At 38.3% G+C, this 25,906-nt stretch overlaps 3 protein-coding genes across 4 annotated transcripts; 1 reads left to right on the forward strand and 2 right to left on the reverse strand.

Annotated features, from left to right (window-relative positions):
• Positions 1 to 452: 452 nt before the first annotated feature.
• Positions 453 to 4,361, reverse strand: zc3hc1 (zinc finger, C3HC-type containing 1). The gene is made up of 10 exons (XM_085376108.1): positions 4,228 to 4,361; positions 3,620 to 3,722; positions 3,349 to 3,499; positions 3,119 to 3,202; positions 2,873 to 3,000; positions 2,557 to 2,696; positions 2,172 to 2,442; positions 1,801 to 1,998; positions 1,328 to 1,540; positions 453 to 1,222 (listed from the first exon to the last, which is right to left on the reverse strand). The coding sequence occupies exons 1-10, from the start codon at positions 4,359 to 4,361 to the stop codon at positions 1,148 to 1,150; spliced, it is 1,497 nt and encodes a 498-aa protein (XP_085232234.1). The 3' UTR covers positions 453 to 1,147.
• Positions 4,362 to 6,281: 1,920 nt separating this feature from the next.
• On the forward strand, positions 6,282 to 13,659 carry klhdc10 (kelch domain containing 10). The gene is made up of 9 exons (XM_085375911.1): positions 6,282 to 6,481; positions 9,252 to 9,473; positions 9,632 to 9,786; positions 9,903 to 10,051; positions 10,520 to 10,604; positions 11,021 to 11,087; positions 11,176 to 11,223; positions 11,341 to 11,480; positions 12,742 to 13,659. The coding sequence occupies exons 1-9, from the start codon at positions 6,391 to 6,393 to the stop codon at positions 12,949 to 12,951; spliced, it is 1,167 nt and encodes a 388-aa protein (XP_085232037.1). The 5' UTR covers positions 6,282 to 6,390; the 3' UTR covers positions 12,952 to 13,659.
• A 1,886-nt stretch (positions 13,660 to 15,545) lies between these two features.
• Positions 15,546 to 24,311, reverse strand: cax1 (cation/H+ exchanger protein 1). 2 transcript variants are annotated; one of them, XM_085376095.1, is made up of 20 exons: positions 24,233 to 24,311; positions 23,297 to 23,470; positions 22,943 to 23,073; positions 21,690 to 21,804; positions 21,456 to 21,572; positions 21,315 to 21,376; positions 20,974 to 21,102; positions 20,586 to 20,777; positions 20,084 to 20,177; positions 19,459 to 19,600; positions 18,741 to 18,924; positions 18,546 to 18,645; positions 18,333 to 18,451; positions 18,115 to 18,152; positions 17,898 to 18,025; positions 16,437 to 16,570; positions 16,168 to 16,262; positions 15,967 to 16,045; positions 15,768 to 15,876; positions 15,546 to 15,619 (listed from the first exon to the last, which is right to left on the reverse strand). In XM_085376095.1, the coding sequence occupies exons 1-20, from the start codon at positions 24,309 to 24,311 to the stop codon at positions 15,546 to 15,548; spliced, it is 2,295 nt and encodes a 764-aa protein (XP_085232221.1). The 2 variants fall into 2 exon arrangements, with proteins under 2 accessions (XP_085232221.1, XP_085232220.1); XM_085376094.1 differs by having other exon boundaries at positions 20,084 to 20,183; positions 20,974 to 21,150.
• Positions 24,312 to 25,906: the final 1,595 nt, after the last annotated feature.

Below are 25,906 nucleotides of genomic sequence, written 5' to 3' on the forward strand. Positions count from 1 at the left end.
TTTTGGGGGGGAGGGGGGCATCAGTCTTGTGATTCATTTCTGTTAACTGACTAAGTTCCCCCAGAGTTATGCGAAGCTGAAATATACCTCATATCTTATTTATAGAATACAAACAAGACTTAATCTAGGGAAAGAATAAATAAAATGGTCATGGCTAAAAATACCACTTCTACAAGACCACAATACCTATCCATCTATCTATACATAAATACACTCATGCACATAAACACACTTCAGCAAATAAAATTAAAATAAACTTAAAAAAACACATTCCAAAAAAAATCTTTGTGAAGCAGAGCCATCTGACACATTTGTACTGTGTGCATTTTTCTTGGATTTACAATATAATTTCATAAATTTTTTGACTGGCCTTATCTTACAAATCTCAGAAGAACGACATGCAAAGTAAAACAAACATTCAGAAGAGCAATTTATTAAACCCTTTTAGGAGCGTCTACAAAGACAAAGGTACATGCAAGATAGTGAGAACTGCATCGGTAACGAAATATCACAGAAAATCAAGAATTTCAAACCGGGTAGCACGGATGAGAAAAAACAAAACATCACTACTCCAAAAAGATTCTGCTCTCTTCGAGGACAGCTATTGTATCCATCTGGTGTTTAAGCAAAACAATACACACATAAGTACTTCCTCACAGTCTTTTTTTTTTTGCTAATCTGAGGTTAATGTTTACTGCTCTTGCAAAGAACTCAAAATACGATAAAGGTAAACATCATCTTTCCAGTGTAGAGCCATGTGGCCCTTTCTCATGATCTTCTATATTCCACAAAAATCCAGACCATCACGTTGTCATCAAGGACTACCAAAGCAGACTTTGTGGTCATGTGGATGGCGGTACACATCCCAAATCTTTTGTAGCCGAACTGAAATGTTTTTTAAAAAGCCACAGCATTCATTCATTCACATTTTTTACTGTTTACTGGGAACACATTCATTTGTCTAATGACACAATGAACCTTATTTGTCCTTGACAAACACTGAACAGAAACAAGACCTCAATTGATGGCTTACATTTAATAACACTTGACACTCCTGTCATTCATAATATGGATTCTGTACCACAAACAAGAGTGGAGGTCAGTTCATCACTTCAGTGTTGCAATGCTGTTTTTGTTTGCAAAGAGTCTACTGAGATGGCGAAGAGGAAACCTGCCACTGTCGGAATATAGCAAACACCCTTTTAGATTTGTCACGGGGGCCCTGGAAGAAAAAACAAACAAACAAAGCAAAAATCTGTAAATCTATCATATTCATGTCTGATGACTCTTTTTTATGAAATATAAATATTTGAACTTTTTGTCTTGCCTGTGCTGGACTGCCTTCGTCTATACTGGAGTTCTTCTTCATGGGCATGAGGAGGTCCAGAGCAGCTTTCCAGCCCTGCTGATAAAGTCCTGAACCTTTTTCTGAAAAAGGGATAGCCCCAGGATCCACATTCTCCTTTCCTACGGAGATCCAGGGACACCATTCCCTGTGCTGAGCTAAGGGGTCAAATACATTCTTGGGCAAGGGCCCATCCTGAAATAAGAGATAGTAAGTCAACATTTGTATTATACACCTCTGCCTTAAAAAAGGGAATGTTTGTCTTTCATGTTTTAATTTAACAAAATTTCTAACTGAAATGTAAACCAAACAAAATACTCAAATTACTCTTGAAACACTGGCTGAATAACCAGGCAGGACTGTACGGATTCCCTCAGATAAAGTCTGATGCCATCATTTAAAAAAAAAAACCACAACAAAAACAAACAAAAAACCTCAGTAATGTTAGTTCTTACTAGACCACCAGCTGATGAGAGGCACAGGCGCTTTGGAGGCAGGCTAGTAGTGCCGTCAGTCCCTGAGCCATCTCCCTGTCCTCTACTGCGAGTTGCGGGCCTCTTGCCCCTCGTCAAAGGGCTTGGCAGTTCTTCGCTGGGGCTAGGTGAGTCTCTGCTCCGGGCACGCAAGGCCACTGGGGAGGAGGTACCCTCTCCCTGTAACATACACCAAGACAGCATAGAAGCAGCTTAGTATATTCTGAAGTTTACATTCACTTGTTCTAATTGAACGGATTAATAAGCGTGCATCATAGCTTGTGCACAGCGTGGTTCAGTGTTTTTCCAGCTAATGGCACAGCTCGGGAAATACGCCTGGTCCTCCTCCTTACCTGGTCAGAGCGGGTGGAGTCCTGGCTCCGCAGCTTCATGCGACAAGGAGTTGTAGCAGGGCTCGGTGAGGTGGAAGTCGAATGCTCTCCCTGACCATCATTTGGGGTTGCTGAAGCAGGACTGGTTGCCCGAACAGGGGTGCCCAGTGTATTTGTTGAATTGTCTGCTTCACCTCCCATTCCCTCCATCTGATGGAAATTCCACAAGCCCACCTTGCGCATACAGTAGGAGCAGGTGAGGATCGGCAGGCTCATGGCGTGCAGAGCAGGACTAAGATGGAGAAAAACACTTTTTTGTCCCATGTTTCTAAATTTTCACGCAACTTTTAATGTCAGCATATGACAACACTGATTTCTATGAAAGGAGTTTCGAGTTACATCTCACCTTGCTGCCCAACCGCAGAGAGAAACAATACATGCTGCCATCTGGATAGCTAAAGGCTCAGAGCAAGGAGTCTCTCCCATTCTTTTTTGTTCTTCCTCAATCACCTGCAGCATACTGCTGATAACGTCCTCTGTCAAAGACTGCAAGGAAAGAGTGGCCAATAAGTATAGGTGAAGGAGTGACTCAGACAACTGTTTCTATAATCTCGATAATGCATTCTTTTAAGTGTATTCTCTAATGTAAATAATATGTATAATGCTTTAAACAGCACTGAAGTCAGTATCCTAAAAAGGCTGAAGCCCTTCTGCAGCTTCACCATAGACTTCAGCTGCTCCGGTTTCATTGCTGGCAGCTGCTGTGCAAGGAGACAGGCGCTCTGGAAGCGCTCCAAAAAGGCAGCAAGAAGTGTCGATGGTTCACAGGCTGGAACAAGCCAGAAACGCTCTGAAATAAAAGCAACATTTACCATGATCATTACATGGACAAAAAAGAAAATCAAAGTTTATTCAAGGCAAATTACTTTTGCTGATATATACGTTTTATGCAAAATGCTTGCTCCCACCTGGACATGGAAAGTCAGGCCAAGGACAAAACTTTTCATGCTGTGTCTGAAGCTGCCTTGATATCTCTGCAATGCGGCTTTCATCTGTTTAAAAGAGGAGATGTGCTTCAATTTAAAAAAAAAAAATTTTGGCAGCCCAACAATATCAACCTAACCTTGCCAAAAAAACCCAAAACAACCTGTTTGTCCTCTAGTGTTGTTATTGTGCAGTTGCTTTAAGTTTCACTCACATTTTTCAAAGTCTAAAGTTGGCTGCAAGGATGCACATAGGAAAGCCTGGCAGCTGCAGCACTTGAGCATATCACAGCCAACACTGATCCAGCCATATCTGGCACACATCAAAGGGGAAAGTATGCGTGGTTTGCCTGCCCATTTCAAACAGTGCGGCGCTAAGGGAAACTTCAACTTACATACAGCAAGGACATGTAATAATAACAACATAACATAAAAACAAGAACTAAGATGGCTCATACTGATTCAAAATGAGGGAAAAAAGGATATTGAATAGGATTCCACTCTTGAGAAAAAGGCTTCTTTGTTCGTTGCTTCGCAAGGTGCTTGAGAGTTGCTTTTCACTTCCAGCACATTCAAATCCCCTTGTACACTGAAATCATCAAAAAGGGGAAAACACATCTTCAGTATGCAGTTTTATTTACATGATTGATAAAACAAATATAACTGGTTAAAGCTATGCGTACTTCACGTTATATGTTTCCTATTTTCATTTTATAATCGCACACTACTGAATAGAATCGATTCGTTTAACCTAATGATGGAAGCAAAACCGCAAACTTGCAAAGTAAGGAGTTACTACCAAACTTAAGGTCCCCACCCCCTCTTATCTCTAACTGTACACAGTGGCGACAATTCAGATGCTACCATAACAAACTTGCCCGATGAATACAACAATGAAAGCACAAAGGCGTGCCAGTTCCTAGCTTAGATGCATCCAAACCTGCGGAATCTCATCCGTCTTCTCGTTATGCTGACTGAATGAAGCTAAAAGTACAGCTAGCTAAGTGGCTAGGCAAACTAGCTAGCGCCAACTTGTTCTCCGTCTTTTTAAATTGAACCATGAGCGCTCTCTGATTAAAAAAAAAGAATCGCACCTGTTGGAACCCACGCCTGTTGACGACACCCCCTCATTGAGAATTTCACGAACTTTTTCCGGGGAAACAATAGCAGACTTGTTGTGATTAGAATTGCCGAGACGATCCCCACGACTGCCGCCGAGAGTCGCCATGATCGGCTCTGCGGTCCCACGGAAAATACACCCTGAAACCGACAGTTCCGCTTCGTGATGCTGCAAGACCACAGCGCTGCAACAACATCACTTCTTCACCGTGAACATAGCTTAAATTTCAGAAGCGTAATTCCGTAAGGCTAAATTCATAGATTGACTGTTATTAATGTTTAAATGTAAAGAATTATTTATTTGGTATTTAATATAAAAAAATTTGGGATTTAAAATGTACTTTTTTGTGTGTTTTTAACATTATTATTTTTACTTTTTAAATTTAATTTAAATTTAATTTTACTTTTTAAATTTAATTTAATTTCTTAAATTTTTTAAAATTTGTTTAGGGTTAGGGTTAAAATTTTACTTTTTAAATTTGTATTTTATTATGGATCTTTTGTTAAATGTTGTTATACAGATGCAATAAACTGCAATAAATATGCATACAAAATTCCCCCTTCTGAATTTATTTTTTTGGGCAATATTACACTGTAAGATTAGTAATCCATTAATATCTTCTGCTGTAGTTTGAAGTGGAGGCTTCTTAAGACACCATATGATGCTGTGTAGTTTGTTGTAGAATAAAGAGCTACATAAATTAAATTTCAAATAAGTAATAGCTCTAACACAAATGTAATGAAAACATGAATATTTTCAACTATAAGGTATGCTATATAGACAAAAACAAAGTCGCTTTGAAGAAATTCTTATTTGGTGGAGATTTGTTTTGCAACACATCCCACTAGATACTGTTATTAGCTCAATTTTTAGAATATTGCATCACCAGATAGTAGGAAAATGTGTCTCTGTTCAAGCCAGCACAGTTCTACTTTATGATCTGGAGGCATTTGAGTAAGAATGATGCGTTCTGAGGGCCCAGCATTGTCCCAATATATTTTCATCGAGGACTTTTGGATAAAAGCAGAAACATTTTTGTCCCATCTTGCTTATCTGACCATATTTTTAACATTAGGGAAGAAAATACTAAAGATATTAGTGATTGAAATTATTGACTAAAAGTATTAAATTAAATTTTACATACATGCCATCGCCTACATCACCTGCTCACTGATTTTCAACTCTCCTCCTAATCTAGTTTCCACATCTCTCACTCTGTCTTTATGGTCTGGGTCATCAACTTTCTAAACTCTGTTTTTACTACAGCTCTGCACATCACCTTTGTTCTTGAAAATCATTACCACTCGACTTATTCTCCATTCCTTAGGCATGTTCTCCAAGACTGTGTTAAACAATCTGGTCAAAAGCCCTCTGTCTTAAACATCTCCAGGTATGTCTTTAATAGCTGCCCCCAATTCTTACTACTCATCCTCTGCACTTCCTGATTCACTAACTGTATTTTCTCCAACTGAAAGCACATGAATAGAAAACAAAGTAAGACCTAAAACTGAACCTTATGGTGCACCACAGGTGATGTGATCTCTAGATAATGAATAGCTGCCCATGGTGACAGTTTTTTTTAATGGTTTGTTTGTTTCTCCCCCCAAACATAAGAATGCCACTTCATGTTCTAAATGATAATCTGTCTCCACTCTCAGTTGTTAAAAGAAGGTAATTGGTAACCTTGACTAGGTCTGTACAGTGCAAGCAATAACAACATTTTTTTTTCATTATTTGTATTTTTAATATGTGCATATATATATATATATATATATATATATATATATATATATATATATATATATATATATATATATATATATATATATATATATATATATATATATATATATATATAGATAGATAGCCTGGGAACGCATTTTGGGCCATCCACACTCCAAGTAAAACTGTTGTGTTGTGGATACATACCGGCAAGCGCCGCCCCGCCCACATCTAATGACGCAACGTCCTAATAACGAGTCCAGTGATTGGCCAAGTCCAATCCACAGCGGGGGGAGGTAACGTTTGTGGATGTCTTCCAAACTGACTGAAACGTAAAATGATTCTACGGCTCTTATGAGATGTTGTTTTTATTTGACGTGCCATTCTCCGTGACTGGATTGTAAAGGGGGAGACGATGTCGGACGCCGAATGTGCTCACAGTCCAGACCAGCTGAATAAATTCCAGAAATTGACAGGCCGGCCGCCGCACGGTGTGACGTTAGCAGGTCGGTCAAAAACATTAGCAAGATATGCTAACGACGTTACGCTTTACCTGGACGTTATCATGTTTGTACAGTCAAATTGAGTCTGTGTCATTTACATCAGCTGCTTGTTACTTTGAGTCAGGAATTTTAAACTTTGACTTTACTCGTGATATTTTAAAGCATTACATTCAGGCTAGCAACATCCCGCAATTCTGTTTGATTATCTTTTGATGTGTTGGGTGCGATCCTATCTAAGCTAACAGGAGAAAATAGCACATAATACTTTTGCATAGAGCTTTATCGGCTGCAGTGTGCTACAGTAAATGTTCTAATATCGGCTGGAGTGGATTTCATGGATTTAAGGTTTTATTTATAACAATTTGAAGGTTTAAGCTTTGTGTGTATCTGTGGTTTATGCTGAGGGTTGATAAAATATTTGATGGTTTAAGCGGATCACAGAGCCATGTCCACTAACAAGTTTCAAGCTCTTATTAGGTATGTTCTCAGTCATGGAGAGATGTGTTACATCTATATTTTCCAGCAACGTATAGCGAGGATAACTTCAGTATAACCTCTACTGGTCAAAAAACTAAAAACTAAAACCCAAACATATCTGAGCTGATCTATTGTGTGTATAAAATTTTCAAAGAATAGACTGCTCTTTGGTTGCTAGTTATTTCCTCTTATGCCTGTGGTAGATCCTAAGTTGAGATCCTGTATACTTTTGTGTTTTACAGATACAAGCTGGTCAGGAAAGGGAAATTCTGCAGTGCAAAGACCAAAACTGGTCACTCTAACGGATGCTGACATAGATCTACAGAGAAATATTATCTTGATGACTGATAAAATACTTATATTGTAGTTTTATTGCTCATATGAAGTTTTACAAGACAGTAGGAGCAAATAGGTGCCATAGTGTGCCTGAGTATTGATGAAACTACAATGGGTAGAAGATGGACTACAAAACGCACATCCTCCTTCACCACAACATGTTCTGACCCTTTTGTTTTATGGAGGTCTTATAAAAGAGAACAGTCTGTGGAAAAACTCACTGTAGGCTTAAAAAGAAGAAAAATCTAGGGCCAGGTGTACTAACGTCTACAGCAGCACAAAGCCTTCTTTTGACATTAAAAAGCTGCTGGATTTACGAAAGAGACTAAGTGTCAGTATGTGAACAGGAGGGGTTTTTTGAGGCTGGTATTATGCCAAATGTATTTGTATTTTCACTTTCAGGAGGAGAATATTTAAATGAGTCACACCAGTGTAAATTACAAAGTCTTCGGAACACAATTTACTGCAAATTGCACAAACTTTAGTGCTGGGGAAAAAAAAGTTGTGTTTGGAAAAAAAATTGCGTGCGTGTTTAGAGGCAAACCCCATTTGTTGAATCTGTAACTAATAAAAGGTTTGGGGAGTTAAATTAATGCTTAAATGTTGCAATGTGCTATTAAAACTAAAAGGCGAAGTGCGCATTCACGCACATGGGATAGTAACATAGCAACTGAGATGGCTCATCATCTGACTGTAAATGATGTTTTGTGGTCTTTTGCGCATGGTACAGGTCAGCTGTTCCACACAGATTTCAGGTTTATAGGGCGGGACAGTTTTTAATAATGCAGTTCTCCTCTGGATCAATCTTGCGCTGCACCTGAGTCCTAATCATTAGACCCCTTTGCACAGTGCTGAGAAATAACTCTTCTGATAGAAGAGTTATTTCTTATATAAAAAGCATATTCACTTTTATTCAGCCTCGTCTCATTTATCATGATTGCCTTGCTGTTTTCAGAGGAAAAAAAATTATATGAAACCTGAGCTTAAACTGGATTATTTTAGTTAGCAGGCATGCAGCGCTTTGCCTTCCTCTGGATTTTTAAGCCACTAATTTGCATTCTTTCTACAAAAAGTTGTTTTTTCTTTTTACTGAGGTGAACTGGCTGCATCTTTATATATAAATTACAGCACATTGTTAGTAAATTACCCTGTAACTGCGGCTTCACAGTAATTTGCCTCAATTAGTATATCTATCCAATAGCATTTAAAAAATTAAATGTAAGAAAATAGGATTTTTTTTTAATCTTCTGTGTAACTCCTCTCCTCCTCTCTGTTAAGGATTTCTGCAACTGCATTAAAATTCGCTCCATCCATCATGTATCCCAGCTGACCTGTTGTAAAAATTATTTATGGTAATCCTAAAGACTGCAATACAGCCAAGGAAATTAGTAATGAATGCTGATTATACTGAACCTTAAGCACATTCTTATCAGTTAACATAGATCATAATCTTGAGCTTATATAGCGTTCTTGGTCTAACGCCTTTACGTTTCTTCCCAAGTTCCAGTAAATGTCATACAACGACTCTTGTAATGCAGAATTTCTCATAGTTATGAATATGAAAGTTGACATGTTATGTATATAACCGGTGGAGCATTAGTCAGGTTGGAGCTATAACTAGTCTTAAGTTCTAAAAAACGTTTGACTTTTTAGATGCATATGCAGATTATACTCTAACGCTTTAATTGATTTGATTGCTGGGTGATATGACCACGGCATATCACTGTTATTACAAGTACTTGTATTACTTTTGGATAATGTTTTTTATATACCTTTTTTTTTTCTGTCAGTTTAAAAAAAAAAAAAAAGTTTGTTTCATCTGGTAAAGCAGTGTCAAAGTCCAAATCATGCATAAAATTAAGAGCAGCATTTAGCTCAAGTAGTAGCTTTTTGGTATGATGGATGGTACTCCTCATCGTCATTTTTAGGCTTTGATTGTTTATTTTTTTTCTGTTTCCAGGGCATCGCACACCACCTGCCCGCAGTGGGCACCGCTGCGTCGCTGACAACACTAACCTGTATGTGTTTGGTGGGTACAACCCTGACTACGATGAGTCAGGAGGCTCAGAAAATGAAGACTATCCACTTTTCAGGGAGCTATGGAGGTATCATTTTGCAACAGGCTGCTGGCAGCAGATCCGAACAGAGGGCTACATGCCCACAGAGCTGGCATCAATGTCAGGTGAAGCATTGTGTATTTAGTACTTCTGAACATTTTACTAGTGTTTACACATTGTTGGTATTTCATACCCCCACCCCCCCCAAAAAAAACCCAACCAAACAAACAAAAAAAAAACCCCATGTATGAAAATCAAATTTGGTGTTGCTGTTTTTCTGCAGCTGTTTTGCACGGTAACAACCTCCTGGTGTTTGGGGGCACCGGAATCCCCTTTGGTGAAAATAATGGCAACGACGTTCACGTTTGTAACGTGAAGTACAAACGATGGTCGCTGCTCAACTGTCGAGGGAAGAAGCCCAACAGAATCTATGGACAGGTAGCCACAGAAATCAGTCGTCCTCCTTTCTGACGACCACATTCAAATTAGAAAAATTTGTACGTAAAATTTTTGTTTCAGTGTTTTATCTGCCATTTCATACTTTCTGCCTCCAGGCAATGGTTATTATAAACGGCTTCCTGTACGTGTTTGGAGGGACAACAGGTTATATCTACAGCACAGACCTACACAGGCTGGACCTGACCACAAGAGAGTGGATCCACCTTAAGCCCAACAACCCTCCCGATGACCTGCCCGAGGAGCGGTATGATGATAGAGGAGTTTAGCATTAGGGGTGGGGGGGATATTTTGTTTGGCAATATTGTATCAATACAGGGAAACCAAATATCAATATTTTATAGAATACAATAAATTTCTCTGCAGTTCACTGCTGTATTATCAGAAACAGATTGGATATAATTGCCACTTTGACCCCATTCAATTGCCGACTGATTCCGTCTTATGTTAACATTTATGGCAGGTTATAGTGACATTGTTGGTATGCTTGAAAATCATTTTGCAAGCAAAAAAGAATTATTAATAATAATTGGGCGACCGTGGCTCAGGGGGTTGGGAAGTGCATCTGTAACTGGAAGGTCGCCGGAATTATTATTGCAGAATCTTAAAAATTACAATAATATTGTATCGCGAGTGAAGTTTTCTGATAACATATCTCTTTCCATCTCTACTAGTATTAAAATGTTAAAATTCCTTGTCATGGTGTGTTTCACAGATATAGGCATGAAATAGCACATGATGGACAGAGGATCTATATTCTGGGAGGAGGAACTTCCTGGACATCATATCCTTTAGATAAGGTACTGTACCACTGAAAGATTTTATATACCCTCAAGTAACTTGTCACCAGCTAAGGTTCCAGCTAAGGAAAATCCATGTCCCTGGTGTATTCATAGTCTTAGTCTAAAGTCTAGTCTTTTTTTGAACTCCCTAGGATTTGTTTAGTGTGCCAATGGTAAAAAGAGAAGAAACAAAACTCTGGTTTTACAAAAAAAAATAAAAAATCTGTACACTACTACTAAAAAAGCATATAAAAATGCTAGCATTAGTCATTGTTTATATATCTGTACTTCTACGCAAAAGCTGATCAGATGATTTGGAAATATTTTGAATTTATCAGTAGAAGTGTCTTCCATCTTGATAATTGTCCAAGTCTGTCATTTTTCACACATGTCACTTTTTAAAATGTTTTTTTTAATTTTTTTATTTATTTAAGATACATGCTTATAATCTGGAAACCAATTCCTGGGAGGAGATTACAACTAAACCTCATGAAAAGATAGGTTTGTATACTTCACATCATGATTAACTGTAAGCCTGTGCTATCCTTAACAGTAGTGCACTTTGCTAAAATATCTGTGCTTTTGACAGGCTATCCTGCTCCTCGAAGGTGCCATAGCTGCGTGCAGATACGCAACGGTGAGGCCTGCTATACCAAAGAACATATTTCTGTATAGCCAGTATCACTTATTAAGCACTGTAATTTCATACTACATCCTCTCATTCTAATGTTTTTATCTGCTTTTTCTATTGTAGATGTATTTATCTGTGGAGGCTACAATGGGGAATTGATATTAGCTGATCTGTGGAAAATCAACCTTCAGACTTTCCAGTGGAGCAAACTACCAGCAGTGATGCCCGAGCCAGCCTACTTTCACTGTGCTGCTGTTACCCCAGTTAGTACAATACCATTTCTTTGGATCAGTCTAAATTTCAAAGTAGCAAAATTACCTTAGTACTCACCAAACTCAGAATATAAATGTATACACAGAAGGTGAAATTACATGTTAGATAAGCTGTCGTGGGTTCCTAGCATATACTATATAAAAAGATGGACAAAGCCATGGTGACGTCACCTTCTGGTTTGCAGATTCTCTCTGTAAAGCCTCTAGCTGATGCATCTGTTTGTAAATCCAAATATGACAAACTGTGAGGACAGTGCTTACAGCAATCTGTCCATCACAGAGGAGTGATGCCCTAAAGCGCAGCATGGTTTATCAAACCGTTTTACAAAATATATATAATTTACAAAGTGAATATCATTCTGGTATAAATAAATAATGAAACTGGTTATTTCATTATGTAAATATTTATACTATGAGGAAAATATTTACAGAAATGTTGAAAATGTTGTAAATCCAATAAAAAGCAGGGTCATTTTCTTCTTTAAAAAAAAAGAGGGGAAAATATGAGTCTTATACAATCATCCCTATCCTGACTGTTAGTAAATATGAGGTTTTAGGCTTCACATTTCAGAACTTGAGGCTCCTTGACAATTTTGACATTGATGCACATTATTGATCAATTGTGGAGCTGTAGTAACTACAGAGGGAAGGAGTTTACGAGTGATGCCGTGAAGCTATGAGAACGAGTTGTGGAGGCTAGGTTAAGAAGATAGGTAACGATCAGTGAGCTGCAGAATGGCTTCACACCAATAAAGAGCTCTACAGATGCAATGTTTGCTTTGAGAGTGTTGATGCAGAAGTATTAAGGAGGAGGACTTGCACTTTATGGATCTAGATAAAACATTAAGTTATGGTGCCAAGAGAGGATCAGTATTACTGCATGAACCCAGGAGTGGCAGAAATATGAGAGGGTGCTGCAAGACATGTGGTGAGGTGTGATAGATAGTTTCAATGTGTGGATGAGACCAGTGATTGGCTCTAAGCCCCTGATGATGGCTGTTTTTTGTCTATATTTGTGGACATCTAATTTTGTTTTTGATGTTATAGTTATTATATGGAACCGTCCTCTTAAAATAAAAATAAAAAACTGTTGGTGATCCAGAAGGTGCAAGGAGAACCTAATGAAAAGATTTTGTTTGTTACCAGTTGGATAATCAATGATGACATTGAAGAAGTTTAGAAGCCTGAACCTTGTTAAGCTGTATACACTGTAAAATGTACCTTTTCCCCATCTCTTTTGTTTTGTACCCAGGCTGGCTGCATGTACATCCATGGTGGTGTGGTGAACATCCATGAGAACAAGAGAACTGGCTCTCTGTTCAAGATCTGGCTGACTGTGCCCAGCCTGTTGGAGCTATGCTGGGAGAAGCTCCTCAAGGCCTTTCCCCACCTTTCTTCACTCCCCACCATGCAGCTGCTCAACCTGGGCCTCACACAGGAACTCACTGAACGTTTGAAATAGACTTAGCGGAGCAAGAACACGTAAAATGGAAGGGACAGCGAGGAGAGCGGCTCAGTACAAAATTGAATTCACAGGAAGTCTTAGGGTGACCCAAGCCCCGCCCTGCCCTCCCGCCTGACGTAGCCTCGCCTTAAAACCAAAAACAATGGGATGCCTTTTTCTTTTGTTTTTCTTCCTTTTTTTTATAGTTAAAGTGATGAAGAACAGAGTATATGTGGAATGTTTTATGGATTTTACTCAAGACCCTGTCCCCCCCCACTGGTCCCTGCACTTGTGTCAAACTAATACAGTCATGGTTTTCATCAAACAGCTGGAAATGGTTTATTTTGCCCCGGCATGAAGTCAAACACTGTTTTCTCCCATTGTTTGTTTGTTTGTTTGTTTTTTGTCCAAATCGGCATTATCTGGTAATTTTAAAAGTTCAGTGTGAATGACGAATGCATGTATATTAAAATGAAATCACTTTTTATGGGGGAGGGTGGGGTAGCTTCGTGAACTGATGTTGCAGTTTGCACATTTTTGTCTTACACATTTGTGGACATTTGGTTTTTTGTTTTTGTCATCTTTAAAAAAAAAAAATTCTTCATGCAGAGGCGACGATAGTATTGACATCAGTCTGAAACAGTGGCAGATGGTGGTTTGAACCATGGCGGTGTTTTTTGCACATTTTAGCCAATTTAATACAATTCCCTATCTAATATATAATTTTCATTTCTACTGACCTGTTGTAGAGTTTTAGATTATTGTGAATGTTTTTGTGACTTCCTCACTGGCCTTTTTATTTCACTTTACTCTCTAAGGTTCATTGATCAGCCAATTACAATAACCTTTCTCTGAGCTTTTAATGTCAAAGTGGATCATTGCATAACTTTGACTGTAAGTAATCTTAAATTTCCAGTTTCTCCAAATTATTTTTATATCTTAAAAAACAAAAAGACATGCCATCTGCCTGGGATATAAAAGCATTCAAATCCTAAAAAATGAAATTAGTGCATGCCATGAAAAGAGTCTTATGTTATTTGTGGTGAATTGCCTAAAACATGCAGAAACACTGTGCTGTTCATTGGCATGTAAGGAAGTTTTAAATGCTGGTTTTGCCTGTGTCTGGACCTCTGTAGTTCCTGTATTGTTCATTATACATCATATTGCAGCCTAGTCTGGAGATGAAATTGAAGCGAGGTGGGTATGTTCAAGATAATTTATTATTTTCTTTCCCTTTTCATTGTGTTTGCTTGCAAGTTTCATTTGTAAACCAAACCATGCTACACATCACTGTGAATTTGGTGCTTAAAAAAAAAAAAAAAATATATATATATCTATATATAGATATATTTAAGATGATTATATTTGAATAAAGACTTGATTCTGTTTAAAATTTTACTCCCTCTTTGTTTAAGACACATGATGCACAGGGAGTTGCTTCAGTAGCAGGCTTACACGAACATCTGTTTATACTGCAGTGCCTTTCTCCCAAACTGATATTGAGGTTTGACAAATAGAGGCAGATATTTGCATGTTTAGACAAAATTCTTAGACTTACAAGTAAATTAAAAGTCCCATAATTGCATATTGTGACATGTTGCTGGCCAAGATTGTAATTTTATATCCTGTAATCTTAAAAACCAAGTGTTTAAATAAAATATGTTCATGTTTACAGATGCCAAATAATATTCACCTTCAAAATGTGATTATGACAAGATCCCATATGTATTTTTTAATATACATATGATGGGATGTTGCCAGATGGTTTGGTCACATATGCATGAGTCTGCCTGCATTATTTTTACCTTGTTCCTTTTTCTTCTGCTTTTCCCCCTTTGCTGTTCCAAATTACTGATGCATGATGTCATTACCTGCTCCCCCCCCCACCCCTTTTTTTTTTTTTAATAACATCAAATCGTTACTTTGGGACACAGTTTTACAGGTGACCCCGAAAATGTTGTACACTGGGCTTGTATGAGTGTCGTGTTAAGAGGTCTCTAAATAAAGGCGTTCTGTAAAGAGCTCTCTGTCCCCCCCAGTTTTCTTTCCTGTACTAATGCTTAGCATGACGCACACTAGAATTGTCCAGTGTAAGACTCTTGCATGGATCGTTGCTGCCACTTTTATTCTTTTATTCAAAGTGCTTTTATTCAAAGTCCACAATAGATCAAAGTCATACATCCCTGTATTTGTTGTGTTTGTGAAGCTGAATTTGCCCAAATGCTAGTGAATAACATAACCTCAAAGGCAAAATATCAAAATGAAAAAGCTGAGAGATTAATAGTCAAAATGCAAAAATACAGAAAGTTTTTTTTCTTTAATGAACATGTTTATTATATCAAATATCAACAAGATATTACAACGATTAACAAGAAAAATACCACAAATTGACATTTCTATTCAACAGCAAAAACGTTTTTAAATTACAGACAGAATTGGAAGACACTATTTTATGTGTATACATATATATATAAATATAAAAAAAATCCAAATATTCACTTTAATCTTCAACATGACATTTCTGATCCCACATTTTGTGCGTCTGACCCCAAACCACCAAAGATTAAGAAATCTTTTAATGTGTTTAATTTTCAAAATTACTATTTGGCACATTAACACGAGTGTGGAGAAGGAGCAAAGAAGTAAAGGGCCAAAAGGATGAGGTAGACCACCACTAGAGCCGTGCCTGCAGACAAGACAACGAGTGGATATAAGCAAGATATTTGACATAGGAAAAACTTTGACAAATGCACATATGAGAAAGTCCTTGATAACATCTGATTTGTGCAAAATTAATACTTACATTTCTGGTATTATATCCTGATATTGCTTACCTTGAAAGTAGTCACATTTCCCATCCATGAAGATGTAATTGACCACAATTACACTAAAGATGCTAGCCCAAAGATGAATATCGCTGAACACAAGCATAAAGCCAACATCCTGGGAGGAAAGAGGAAAAAAATAATATATATAGCTTGAAATGTCATAACTGGAATTATCACAAACAAAATAATAATCAATTTAACTTACATAGAATGCATTGAAGAGGATGAGCAGTGGAATCTGGATCATGCAGACCTGCACAGCAATGCAACTTCCCACTTCAAGGCTGCAAAGAGGGGACAAGGAAGGTTTAATATTTTGTGCATTTCCAGTACTCCAGATTAAAATTGAGCCCATCCAGGTGGGTTATAACACACGTGATAATATAACGGGACGATGTTATCAAACCTGAGACTGATATTGTTTTGCAGTGCAAAAAGAATCCCATTGACAATCTCAGGAAGCTCTGGCACCATGGCCAACACCGTGACCCCAATGAAGTACTGCAGCATAAGCAGATAAGCAGTTAACTTCAGTATTATAATATTTGGTCAGCTTTAATACAAGGTTTCCACTTCATTCTACATGCTACAGGTGTCTTGTTCAATAAAGTTTAGAGTTTTTCCTTTACATTTTCCTTATTAAAAAAAAAAAAGCATAATAATGTATTGAAATACCTGGGAGATGGAGGAATGGGTCAGAAAGGGCTTAATGTTTTCAGTGCAGAGGTCAGCACAGCAAGCCATCAGCACTGTGGCAACAATCAGCACTCCAAGAGCCCTCCACCGGGACCAGTGGACAACATGGTGACCTGCTTGTAACATCCATACCATGAGCTCATTGACAGGTTTAACAATAAGTACTTATGACCTTAAACCGTTAGTGCCCTTTATTTCATTAACTTAAAAAAAAAAAAAAAAAAAAAACCCAAAAAAAAAACAAAACAAAGAAAACCCAAAATCATTATCATTGCAAATATTAGATTGTAATCTGCTCTCTAGAGGAAAGGCTCTTTCAACCAAATAACATTTCCAGATCTACCCACAGATCATTCCACACAGTCAGTCCATAAGGACATCCAAATATGCATTTTATGAGGTATGATCTGCAATCTTGTTCCCCTCTAAAAGCCAGCTTGCTTATCACCTTTAGCTTGTGCTACATTTTAAATTAGCATCCAGACTTTGCTAAAACAAACAAAAATACAAACTTCTAATTTGCTAATTCTGATTACTGGTCTGCCATGAGAGTCAAATAAAGAATAATGAGTTAATGTTTAATGGCTTGAGGTGCCAAGATCTTGTTGGGCACACACACAATGACAGTTATATTTCATGATTTTTTATTTTAATGCATAAACGTTCAAAGAAAGGCTTTTTTTAAATTGCAGCTGTCATGACAGATTTCTTTTCTGATGTATTAATTATATATTTGAATCATACCACATTAGTAATAGTAATATCACTTTCTCACTGTCACTTAGTAGTATGCATGTGCACTACAAATGGGCCTTATGCTCGACACACACACTTGACACAGTGAGGCCATTGTTAGTTCATGGGAGATGTTAAACAGATAGTGAGACGACTCCTCCTTATCAGGGATGTAAATCCTTAGGTGACGGCCAAGCAGAAAACAAGATCATAATTCTCTCTGTGAGGGAGAAGATTTTAAGGATGGGGCTGAAGGTATAGTGAGATGGGCCAACATGTAAGAGTTCTTTGTCTGCAATGTGTTTATTAACTCCTTCTCCAAAATGCTCACCAGTCTTGCTGGTTGCAGAACTGGTTGCAGTTTTATTTAAGATTTTCCATAACACAGCTGGTTTGCATTTCTTTTCCCCCTAGAAAACAATTTAATGCAATTCCCTTAATCTTCACAGGTTTTTACATGCAAAACTGCCTTATTGCAACACTGCACATGCTTGGTAATAAGGAATGCAATGAGCAATAAGCATTTTGCAATCATTTCACTTTCCTATTCCCCAAAAGATTAAACTGCATGCACAACACACCTGTTGCAACGTGGCCCATGGGCAATAATACTGGCATTAATACATGGTTTGGTGACAAGTAGATGGCCGGTGGTGATTTCACCAGTGGGGTTGGAGGTGCTGGTACCCTCTTGTGTGTACTGACCGTGTGCATGGCCCCCGTGACCATCGCTGATATGGATATCATAGATGTGGGAATGGGTCTTCAGTGTGAAGATGAGGCCAATTAGGTATGCAGCAGGCAGAAGGACAGAAATTGTGTACATAAGAGGCCTGCAAAAAAAGAAAAAAAATTATCACTCAAAACAATATCAAGCTGATCGTGTTGGAGAAGTGCTGTGCAATCAAGCATCAAGACTTACTCAATATCGGACAGAATTAAATGGGGCTCACTTTGACTCTGTTGTGAACACAAACAAGATAAGAATGAAAAATCAACAATAAAATAAGATGCAACATGTCGCCCTGGAAAAACCTAAAAGTTGAGTCTTTCCTTTGGACATTTTTAAGTGTACTTACTGAGCTGATCTATAACAAAATACCCTATAACTCTATACAAAAAGAAGAAGCAGCCACCCACCGTGTCATAGTGACAGTTTTTACAGACGAAGGACACAGTGGCATTGCCGGGAACATCGCTGCAACTTTCACACATCAGATTACCAAAGGTCTTTGAAAACAGGGTAGGTGCAAACACACCTAGGGACAATATTGCAGCATGGAAGGGGTTTGGACTCAGGTTTTGGAAGAATTTTGTTTCTCAGTTTGTTTTATGCACATCTGCCATCCTTACCTCCAATGGATATGAAGAGCAAAGCTGAGCTCACTCCAGCTGAACGGCTGTTAAATCGTTGCTCCTGGTGTTTAATACCCCCAATGATCATACATATACCCTGTGCAGTTAGAATTTTTATGCAATGAGTACAGCCATCTGCTTAAGACATCTAATTGCGAATATAACCAATGGGCACAATTCATCTGCTCTTACTGGTATGAACAGTATACATCCAAGAAGGGTGCCAGTTAACGCAGCTTTGACAACCTCTTCATAACATTTGGTGGCAGCATGATGTCCCTGAAGCAATGCCGTGATGTAGAATGTCAACTCTGTGATGGAGCCAAAAGTTGCGTTCACCACCGCTCCCACTGCGAAGTTACACTGTGCAGAAATGCTGCAGGAAGTATACACAGATACAAAGCAAAATAAACAAAAAGAACTGAAATGTTATATGTAGTTAAGAGTTTCTGAAAACGTTCAGTGGGATTAACTTGCTACATACTAACACATTAATTCATAAATTCAGAGGCCGCTAACCAGCGAGCCCCAGCTAGTGCCATCTGGTGTTTTACCCATGCAAGCAGGCAAATTTGCTATTGTTGTAGTTGTCAGTGTCACTCAGTTGTCAATCAGAGTGTTTCTTGTCCTGTGGACAGACCTCAATTGCGATAATCTTGGACTGCTGTGCAGCCTCTGAGTTTAAAAATCCTCCACCTGTTGCAGGTTCTGGTTGCGAGCAGGACTATCATGAACAGCTGCAGTCCAAGACTTGCTTCGCTGCCTACTTGTTGGTAGGGAAAACAGATGAAAGGAGCTGGGGCTAGATAGTTACCAAAGGCTAAAAACAATTAAATAAAAAAGGAGTGAAGTTTGAATTTCACCCACTATAATTTTTCATCACTTCAAAAATAAAATGAAAGAATTTTACCTGGCTATTCCCATGCCAATATAATAAGACAGGGGAATAATGGAAATCATGGCTGTAGCAAACTTTGTCTCGGCTCTGAAGTAATTGTTTTCTTTGTCAGCGTAACCAATGATCAAAGTGATAAATACCAACGGAAGCAGGTCTGCAGTGGGCATAGGTTTAAGGACAACAGACAGACAGTGGACAGACCAGCAGTAAAAATACTAGTGGCTATAGTAGAACATCTTTTCTGCACGTCTGCCCTGGCCTGAAAATTTATACAGTTACAGAAATCAGACAGCAGAAGGGTTATTATCATTATAGCTAAGCTATGAAGACGAAAGGCCTATATCATATCTTTCTGAGTAAATACAATTACAACATAGTTTAAAAAATTATTTTTCCTTCACAAGACTTTTAGTAAAGTTGACCTCTGGCCTTGACCTTGTGGTCACGGTCACCAAAACGTTTCCTACATTTTTAGCCGATACATCTGTGGTATCAATTCTACAATCCTTGGGTTATCGTGTTCACAAAGTTGAGTGTCACCAGACCGCTCAGCGATCATCCCCCAGGCCTTTCAGGCTGAGGATTAAAAACTGTAACTGAGCCCCTTACTTTATGTCTAACAACTTAAAAAGGATACTGAGGGCGAAAATGTTGATACCGTGGACTGTGTATTTGTAGTAATGCATATTGAAAGCTTGATAACAGCATAAGAGGACTCTGGTTCCACATGCCTGTGTCTGCAAGGGAGATCGTAGAATTTAAAAAAAAGATTCAGTAAACATGCATTAAAATTGATTAGCTCCAACATTAACAAGTTATACACAGTTCAGTTTTGCTGAACTGTTTTGATCATACTTTCACTTTGAGACCATGTGAAAACTGAAAACCTTTTTTTTGTGATATGGTTCAATTGCTCTTTTAAAAAAGGAACAAAGTGTCACAGACAGCATTAAACACACGCTACCACATTTAAAGCTTGTGGGAAGTACAAAGGATCATGGCTAATAAGGCGGCTGTAAAAAGTAACAACACTGCGGTTGGTATTTTGAAAAGCATAACCATTGCGGTAATGGAGGGGGAAATCCTTCACGCATCCTCTGCCTTGATATCTACAACATCAATCTGTTTCAGTAAATAACCTTGTCCTTTTCCAGTGTGTGGATGTGAAGGTCCTCTGGTGCCATGAGAAGGACGCCGGTTAGTATACGAGCGTTGATTTTTGCTACTGGGATGGTGAAGACCAGCAACCAGGACAGCACACAGGCGAGGCAGTGCATGACAGCCAGGACAGGGTAACCAAGTAACAACCAAATGCAAGTGCTGACACGACACTGTGGAGGCAGATTAGGACTCATGGTCAGAAGCTTACATACACTCGTCATGCACGTGAAAGCCGTGGCAACTTTTTAAAATTCTAATCATTTCTTTGTTCTTTTTCCCTGAGGTTGAATTAAATGTAAACTTCTATATAAATATTTCAGAACTGTGCACAGCACCACATAACTGAGGTCAGTATGATTTTCTTACCCAGTGCTTTGAAGTATTCTTTGGTGGCAGTTCTGGGACAGGGATCTGGATAGGTGGGGGTGAAGACACTAAGGATGCAGAGTCTTTGTTCACGACAAGGTCCTCACTGTCCATCTCATGAGGAGTAACCTCACAGTTTGGAGGGTTCACAGAGAATCTATCAAGTACATTATCAACCTGAAAAAAAATTAATAAATTCTTATTAGAGGATTTTAACTGAATGCTGTCATTAAAACCTATTTATCCTATTAAAAATCCTGATTTTTAAACTTAAAATAGCAACTCTAGCGTCTACACAGTATCAAATTTAGTACACAAATTACATTAAAAGGCTTCATTACCTTCTCAATACACTTCCCAAATGGCCAAATAAAGTACCATGCCAATGTGACACAAACTTTTCCTAAAAGAAGAAACTCATTAGCATTATTTTCCAGATTTACAGAAAACAAGAGTGCTGCAGTTTTTTAAAGACTACATACCATAAGCAGAAGCTGCCACTGTCAGAAACATGACAGCAGAAATGAGGATGTAGATTAACGCTATCCACCAACCAAATAAAAATACATAGCACACATTCCCAAAGGTTACCACTGAACCTGAGAGACAGAAATCACAAACGCAGGTTAGTTCTTTAGCGTAAGAAACACGAATTTGCATGTATGAGCGTGCTGGAGTTAAACAGAGTTCTAATATGAAAAAAAGGCAAAAGGAACCCAGGCGTTCTTGAGCCTTAACAATGCTAAGGTCAGAGTGCAGCTCTTTCATGATCTCCGATTGGTCTTCAATGGGCTTCTCCGTTACACTGGCCTTCCATTTTCTGAAACCAAACTGAAGAAATAAAGGGGTATTATTGTTAAAAAGAAAAACACCTGCAGCTTTGAGTGCGTGTACTACACTCACAGGTTCATAATCAGGGGTGTGGACTCAAAAAGAAAAAGCTTTAGTGTCATTCTGGAGATATTCCGAGTTTTTGTTTTACATGTAGCCATTTTTAAAAACACAGCTTTACCACAGTTTAGAAATAATGTGAGGGACCAGTTTCGACGGGACTAGAAATGAGCATATCAGAGGGACAGCTCAGGTTGATTGGTTTGGTGACAACGTTAGAGGCAATCTGCACATGTGCCGGGAAGTGGACAAAGTATATTAAATATGGAGCTGCCATGCAGGGGGGAGAAAAAAAAAAGGAGGATGACCACATACAAAGCTCATGAATTTGGTGAAAGACATGTAGAGGGTTGGTGTGACAGAGGTGGCTACAAGAAGCAAGAAGCAGAAGAAGAAAGAAAAGACAAAGAAGTGAAACTGAAAAAAGTACATAAATGTTTACAGCTTTATCGTAATAAGCAACCACTAATGTCAGGCACATCATGCTAACACTGAACATATATTTGCTATTCTTGTGGGAACATTCCTACCAGCGTAAAAATTAGCCCACTAATCCTCAATCATAAAGTAAAAGCATCTTCTGTAAGGAAAAACTAGCAGACCGTAAATTGCTGTTAACATCTGTATTAAGTGGAGTACGTTTTTTTGTGCAACACAGTAACAGAAGAAATGCCAGGACAACAGAAGAGCTGTTTCAGGCGGTTTAGCAGCGTTTTCCATCCGAGTGAGTAAAACCCCCTTAAGCCTGCATGGATAACAGACTACAGGAGAAGAAAAAGCCCCAAAACACAACCCCATGTTTTTCTGCGTCACTTCTGATACCTCAAACGGCTATCACAGAACCACTAAAGTTTATGGTTACTAGAAATGAAAGATTCTGTGTGATTACATTTCTAAATTCTTGCCCTAGACTCATATTAAATTTACTGCGAAAGCTGTGCATCCTTTTCACGTGTGTATTTTAAAATGCTTCAAGTCCCTTTTCTTTCCTTTATGAATAAAAAGTGAGAAATTAGATGCCGTAGTATGTAGTAATTGTTTAGCACGTAACCACTGCCCTGATTGAGTGGTTTCCTACCTTGTAGTTGTTGGCCTCCCTGTGTGCCTCCACTTCATTGTCAACTCTGATTGTAGTCCTTGTGGTGCATTCATGCCATCCATCTTCTCCATTGCGTGGTGGAGAAGACCGGGCTGAGGTGACATGCCCCCCTGTGCAGATTAAAAAAACAAAACCAAAACAACTTTTCTACCCTGTTCTAATTTAAACCTCTCTATATTTTAACATTTCACATGTCCATATACACAGAATCTTATAATGCTTTAGCCATGTTGGGAAAGGTAGTCTTGATCATCCAGAACCAGCCAACTAGAGTTACTAAATCCAGTCAGGTATCTGCTACTTTATTCTAGTTTCAGCTAATGTCATATTCACCTCTATGGACACCAAAAAAACATTTTGGGGTGTAGTGGCAGAAGTGGTGTCCAGAAGCATCTGGGGAGGGTGTATCTGCAGGGCCTGTCTCGAGATGATGGGCCCCAACACAGAGCCTATCAGTTAGGGAGAGTTTCCGTGGATATCGATGCTGTTCTTGATGGACACAGGTCTCTAAATATGGAAACATTATAAAGAGCGTGAAGTATGGTTTTCAGAAGAGAACAGCGTATCAGTTCCATTCATAGTGTGTTAGCTGACCGACATGCTTCCATGAAAATGTGTGTGACAAACACAAACCTCCTGAGAGTCATACAGAGTCCATACAAAACCCATGCTCTCAACAGCAATCAGTCAAGACTGATTATCAGTGCATTGCAATGCAGCGCTAAGAATCCTGCTGGGCTTTCAAATTAAAAAAGGAATGCATACTGGTTATGGTTCATGAAAAGCAGTTGATTTAATGGTTGGCAGCCAGTGGAAGGCAAAGATTAAAATGAAAAGAAATTACTGCAAGAAGAAAACAGCAGCAAGTATGTGATTTTTTCATTAAATCAAAACAGAAAAAAATAGGTTAAACGGAGTTAAAGTGAGCAGTTGTTGCCTCTAGGAACGTTACTAAACACCATCCCAAGGAAGCACCATATGACCTACATACATACATACAATACAACTGTGACCATCAGGCTATCCTCCACAACGCTATCTGTTTAAACATTAAGGTTTAACAACAGCAACAACGTCGTTTTCAATAGAATTATGACCACAAAAATACAAATTGAAATTAGTTTTAACTTTTGTTTTTAACCGAAAGCGACTTTAAAGAGCACGTGGAACGCAAACTTGACAAAATACTCAAAACGTCATTTTTTAAAAGTCTACATGAAAGGATCTGCGCAGGTGTGGAGGAGCACACGCTGAATAGTTTGGTCTCACCTGACGATGAATCAGCCTCGGATATTCTTGGTAAGTTTTCCACATCACCCGGTAAAAGTAAACAGTTTTTGTGGGACATTTTGGGTTGTTGTTGTTTTTTGGTTTTTTTTTGGTATGACACTTTATTCTCCGAGCGTTGCTCCTATCCTGTAATCCTCTGGACTTGACTTCCCTCCCTCTTTATTCTGTGCAGTCCGAGCTGCTATTGGCATTAGCAGTCAACCATTAGGACGAGGTGAAGTGGGCGGTGGGGGAAGCGGACGGGAAACAGCAAGAGTATTATATTTTCTGATATATAAATACAGACAGAGCGCCTAACTTTATTTTATTTTTTCAACTTCACTTTTCTTAATATTATTTTTATACGGATATTATTATGGGTTTTTTTCTTCTCCAAATCTCATAAAACCAAAACTGTACTTATGTTAGTGCCCCCATTGGATCTATATAATATATCATATATGGTCATATAATAATAATATATAATATAAGTTATATATTTAATTACTTTTTTATCACTTACCTCGCTTTTTAATTTTATGTATAAAATTTAAGTTATTTCTTATGGCATTTTTGTAAGTTACTTTGATTCCTACTAGTGTTTACGTTGATTGTTATGTCCATTTTATTCATAGCCTGCGGTAAATTTCAAGAACAGAAGCTGACCCAAAAGGCACATTTCCATTCCAGCTCTTCAAAAAAAACACAGTTTCAAAATATATTTAAACCTGAAAGGTGTGTTTTGGTTTTGTTGTCTTAGCTAATTATTGTGGAAAGAAAATATCACAGTGATTTAAGAGTCATTCAGGTGTGTTCATCATTTCCAAATAAATTATGATTCATCTCATAAATCATGAAAGACTGTCCTACCCTCCAGCTGCCTTTAGGGGTTAAAAGTATCAGGATCGGTATTGGTATAGGGAATGCAGGCCCTGTATTTATTTGGTTTCAGACTGATACCAAAATTTGCAGTATTGCACATCATTAGTGCAAGCTGCATGCTGCAAGTACACGCTGCGGTCAAAAGTACTGGGCCACACTGTGGCGCAGTTTTTCCAGGGGTTGGCCTGGCGACTTTAATATGACTAAAGTTAAATCCTAATTCTTTTCTTAACAGGACATTTTAGACAGTTCTGTACTTCATACATTGTGGGGACATTTGGGTCCTCTTCTGTCCCAGCATGACTGTTCCTCAGTCCATAAAGGCATGGTTGGATGAGTTTGTTGTAGAAGAACTTGACCTCCTTCCTTGCAACCACTTTGGAATGAAGTAGAACAGAGAATGGGCTAAAATTTTACACCTACACACTGCCCAAAAATTTGTAGAAAACCTGGAAGAGTAAAAATTATTGTAGCTGCAAACGTGGAACGATTTGGAATGGGATGTCATAAAAGTTCCTGTCCTCGAGTCGTAGCGGAGATTACAACTGTTACAAAAGGCAAAACACGAAGAAAAAAAATGCACATATCTGTTTCACTTTTCACTAAAATTTTATTTACATATAAAAACAAAACAAAAGAAAATACAGCTGCACAGTAAAAGTGACAGTATTCTTATACTCAGTTTGGAGACTAAACACACAAAGCGCCACAGTTAATCTTCAGACAGCTTACAAAAAAACAGAAATTATTACTTTTCAAAAGTAATCCTCATTTCTATTTTTTTTTAACACA

Source organism: Diplotaxodon limnothrissa, linkage group LG17 (genome assembly GCF_057381915.1).
Source record: "Diplotaxodon limnothrissa isolate DT_005_m linkage group LG17, D_limnothrissa_male_GT1.1, whole genome shotgun sequence".
NCBI lineage: Eukaryota > Metazoa > Chordata > Actinopteri > Cichliformes > Cichlidae > Diplotaxodon > Diplotaxodon limnothrissa.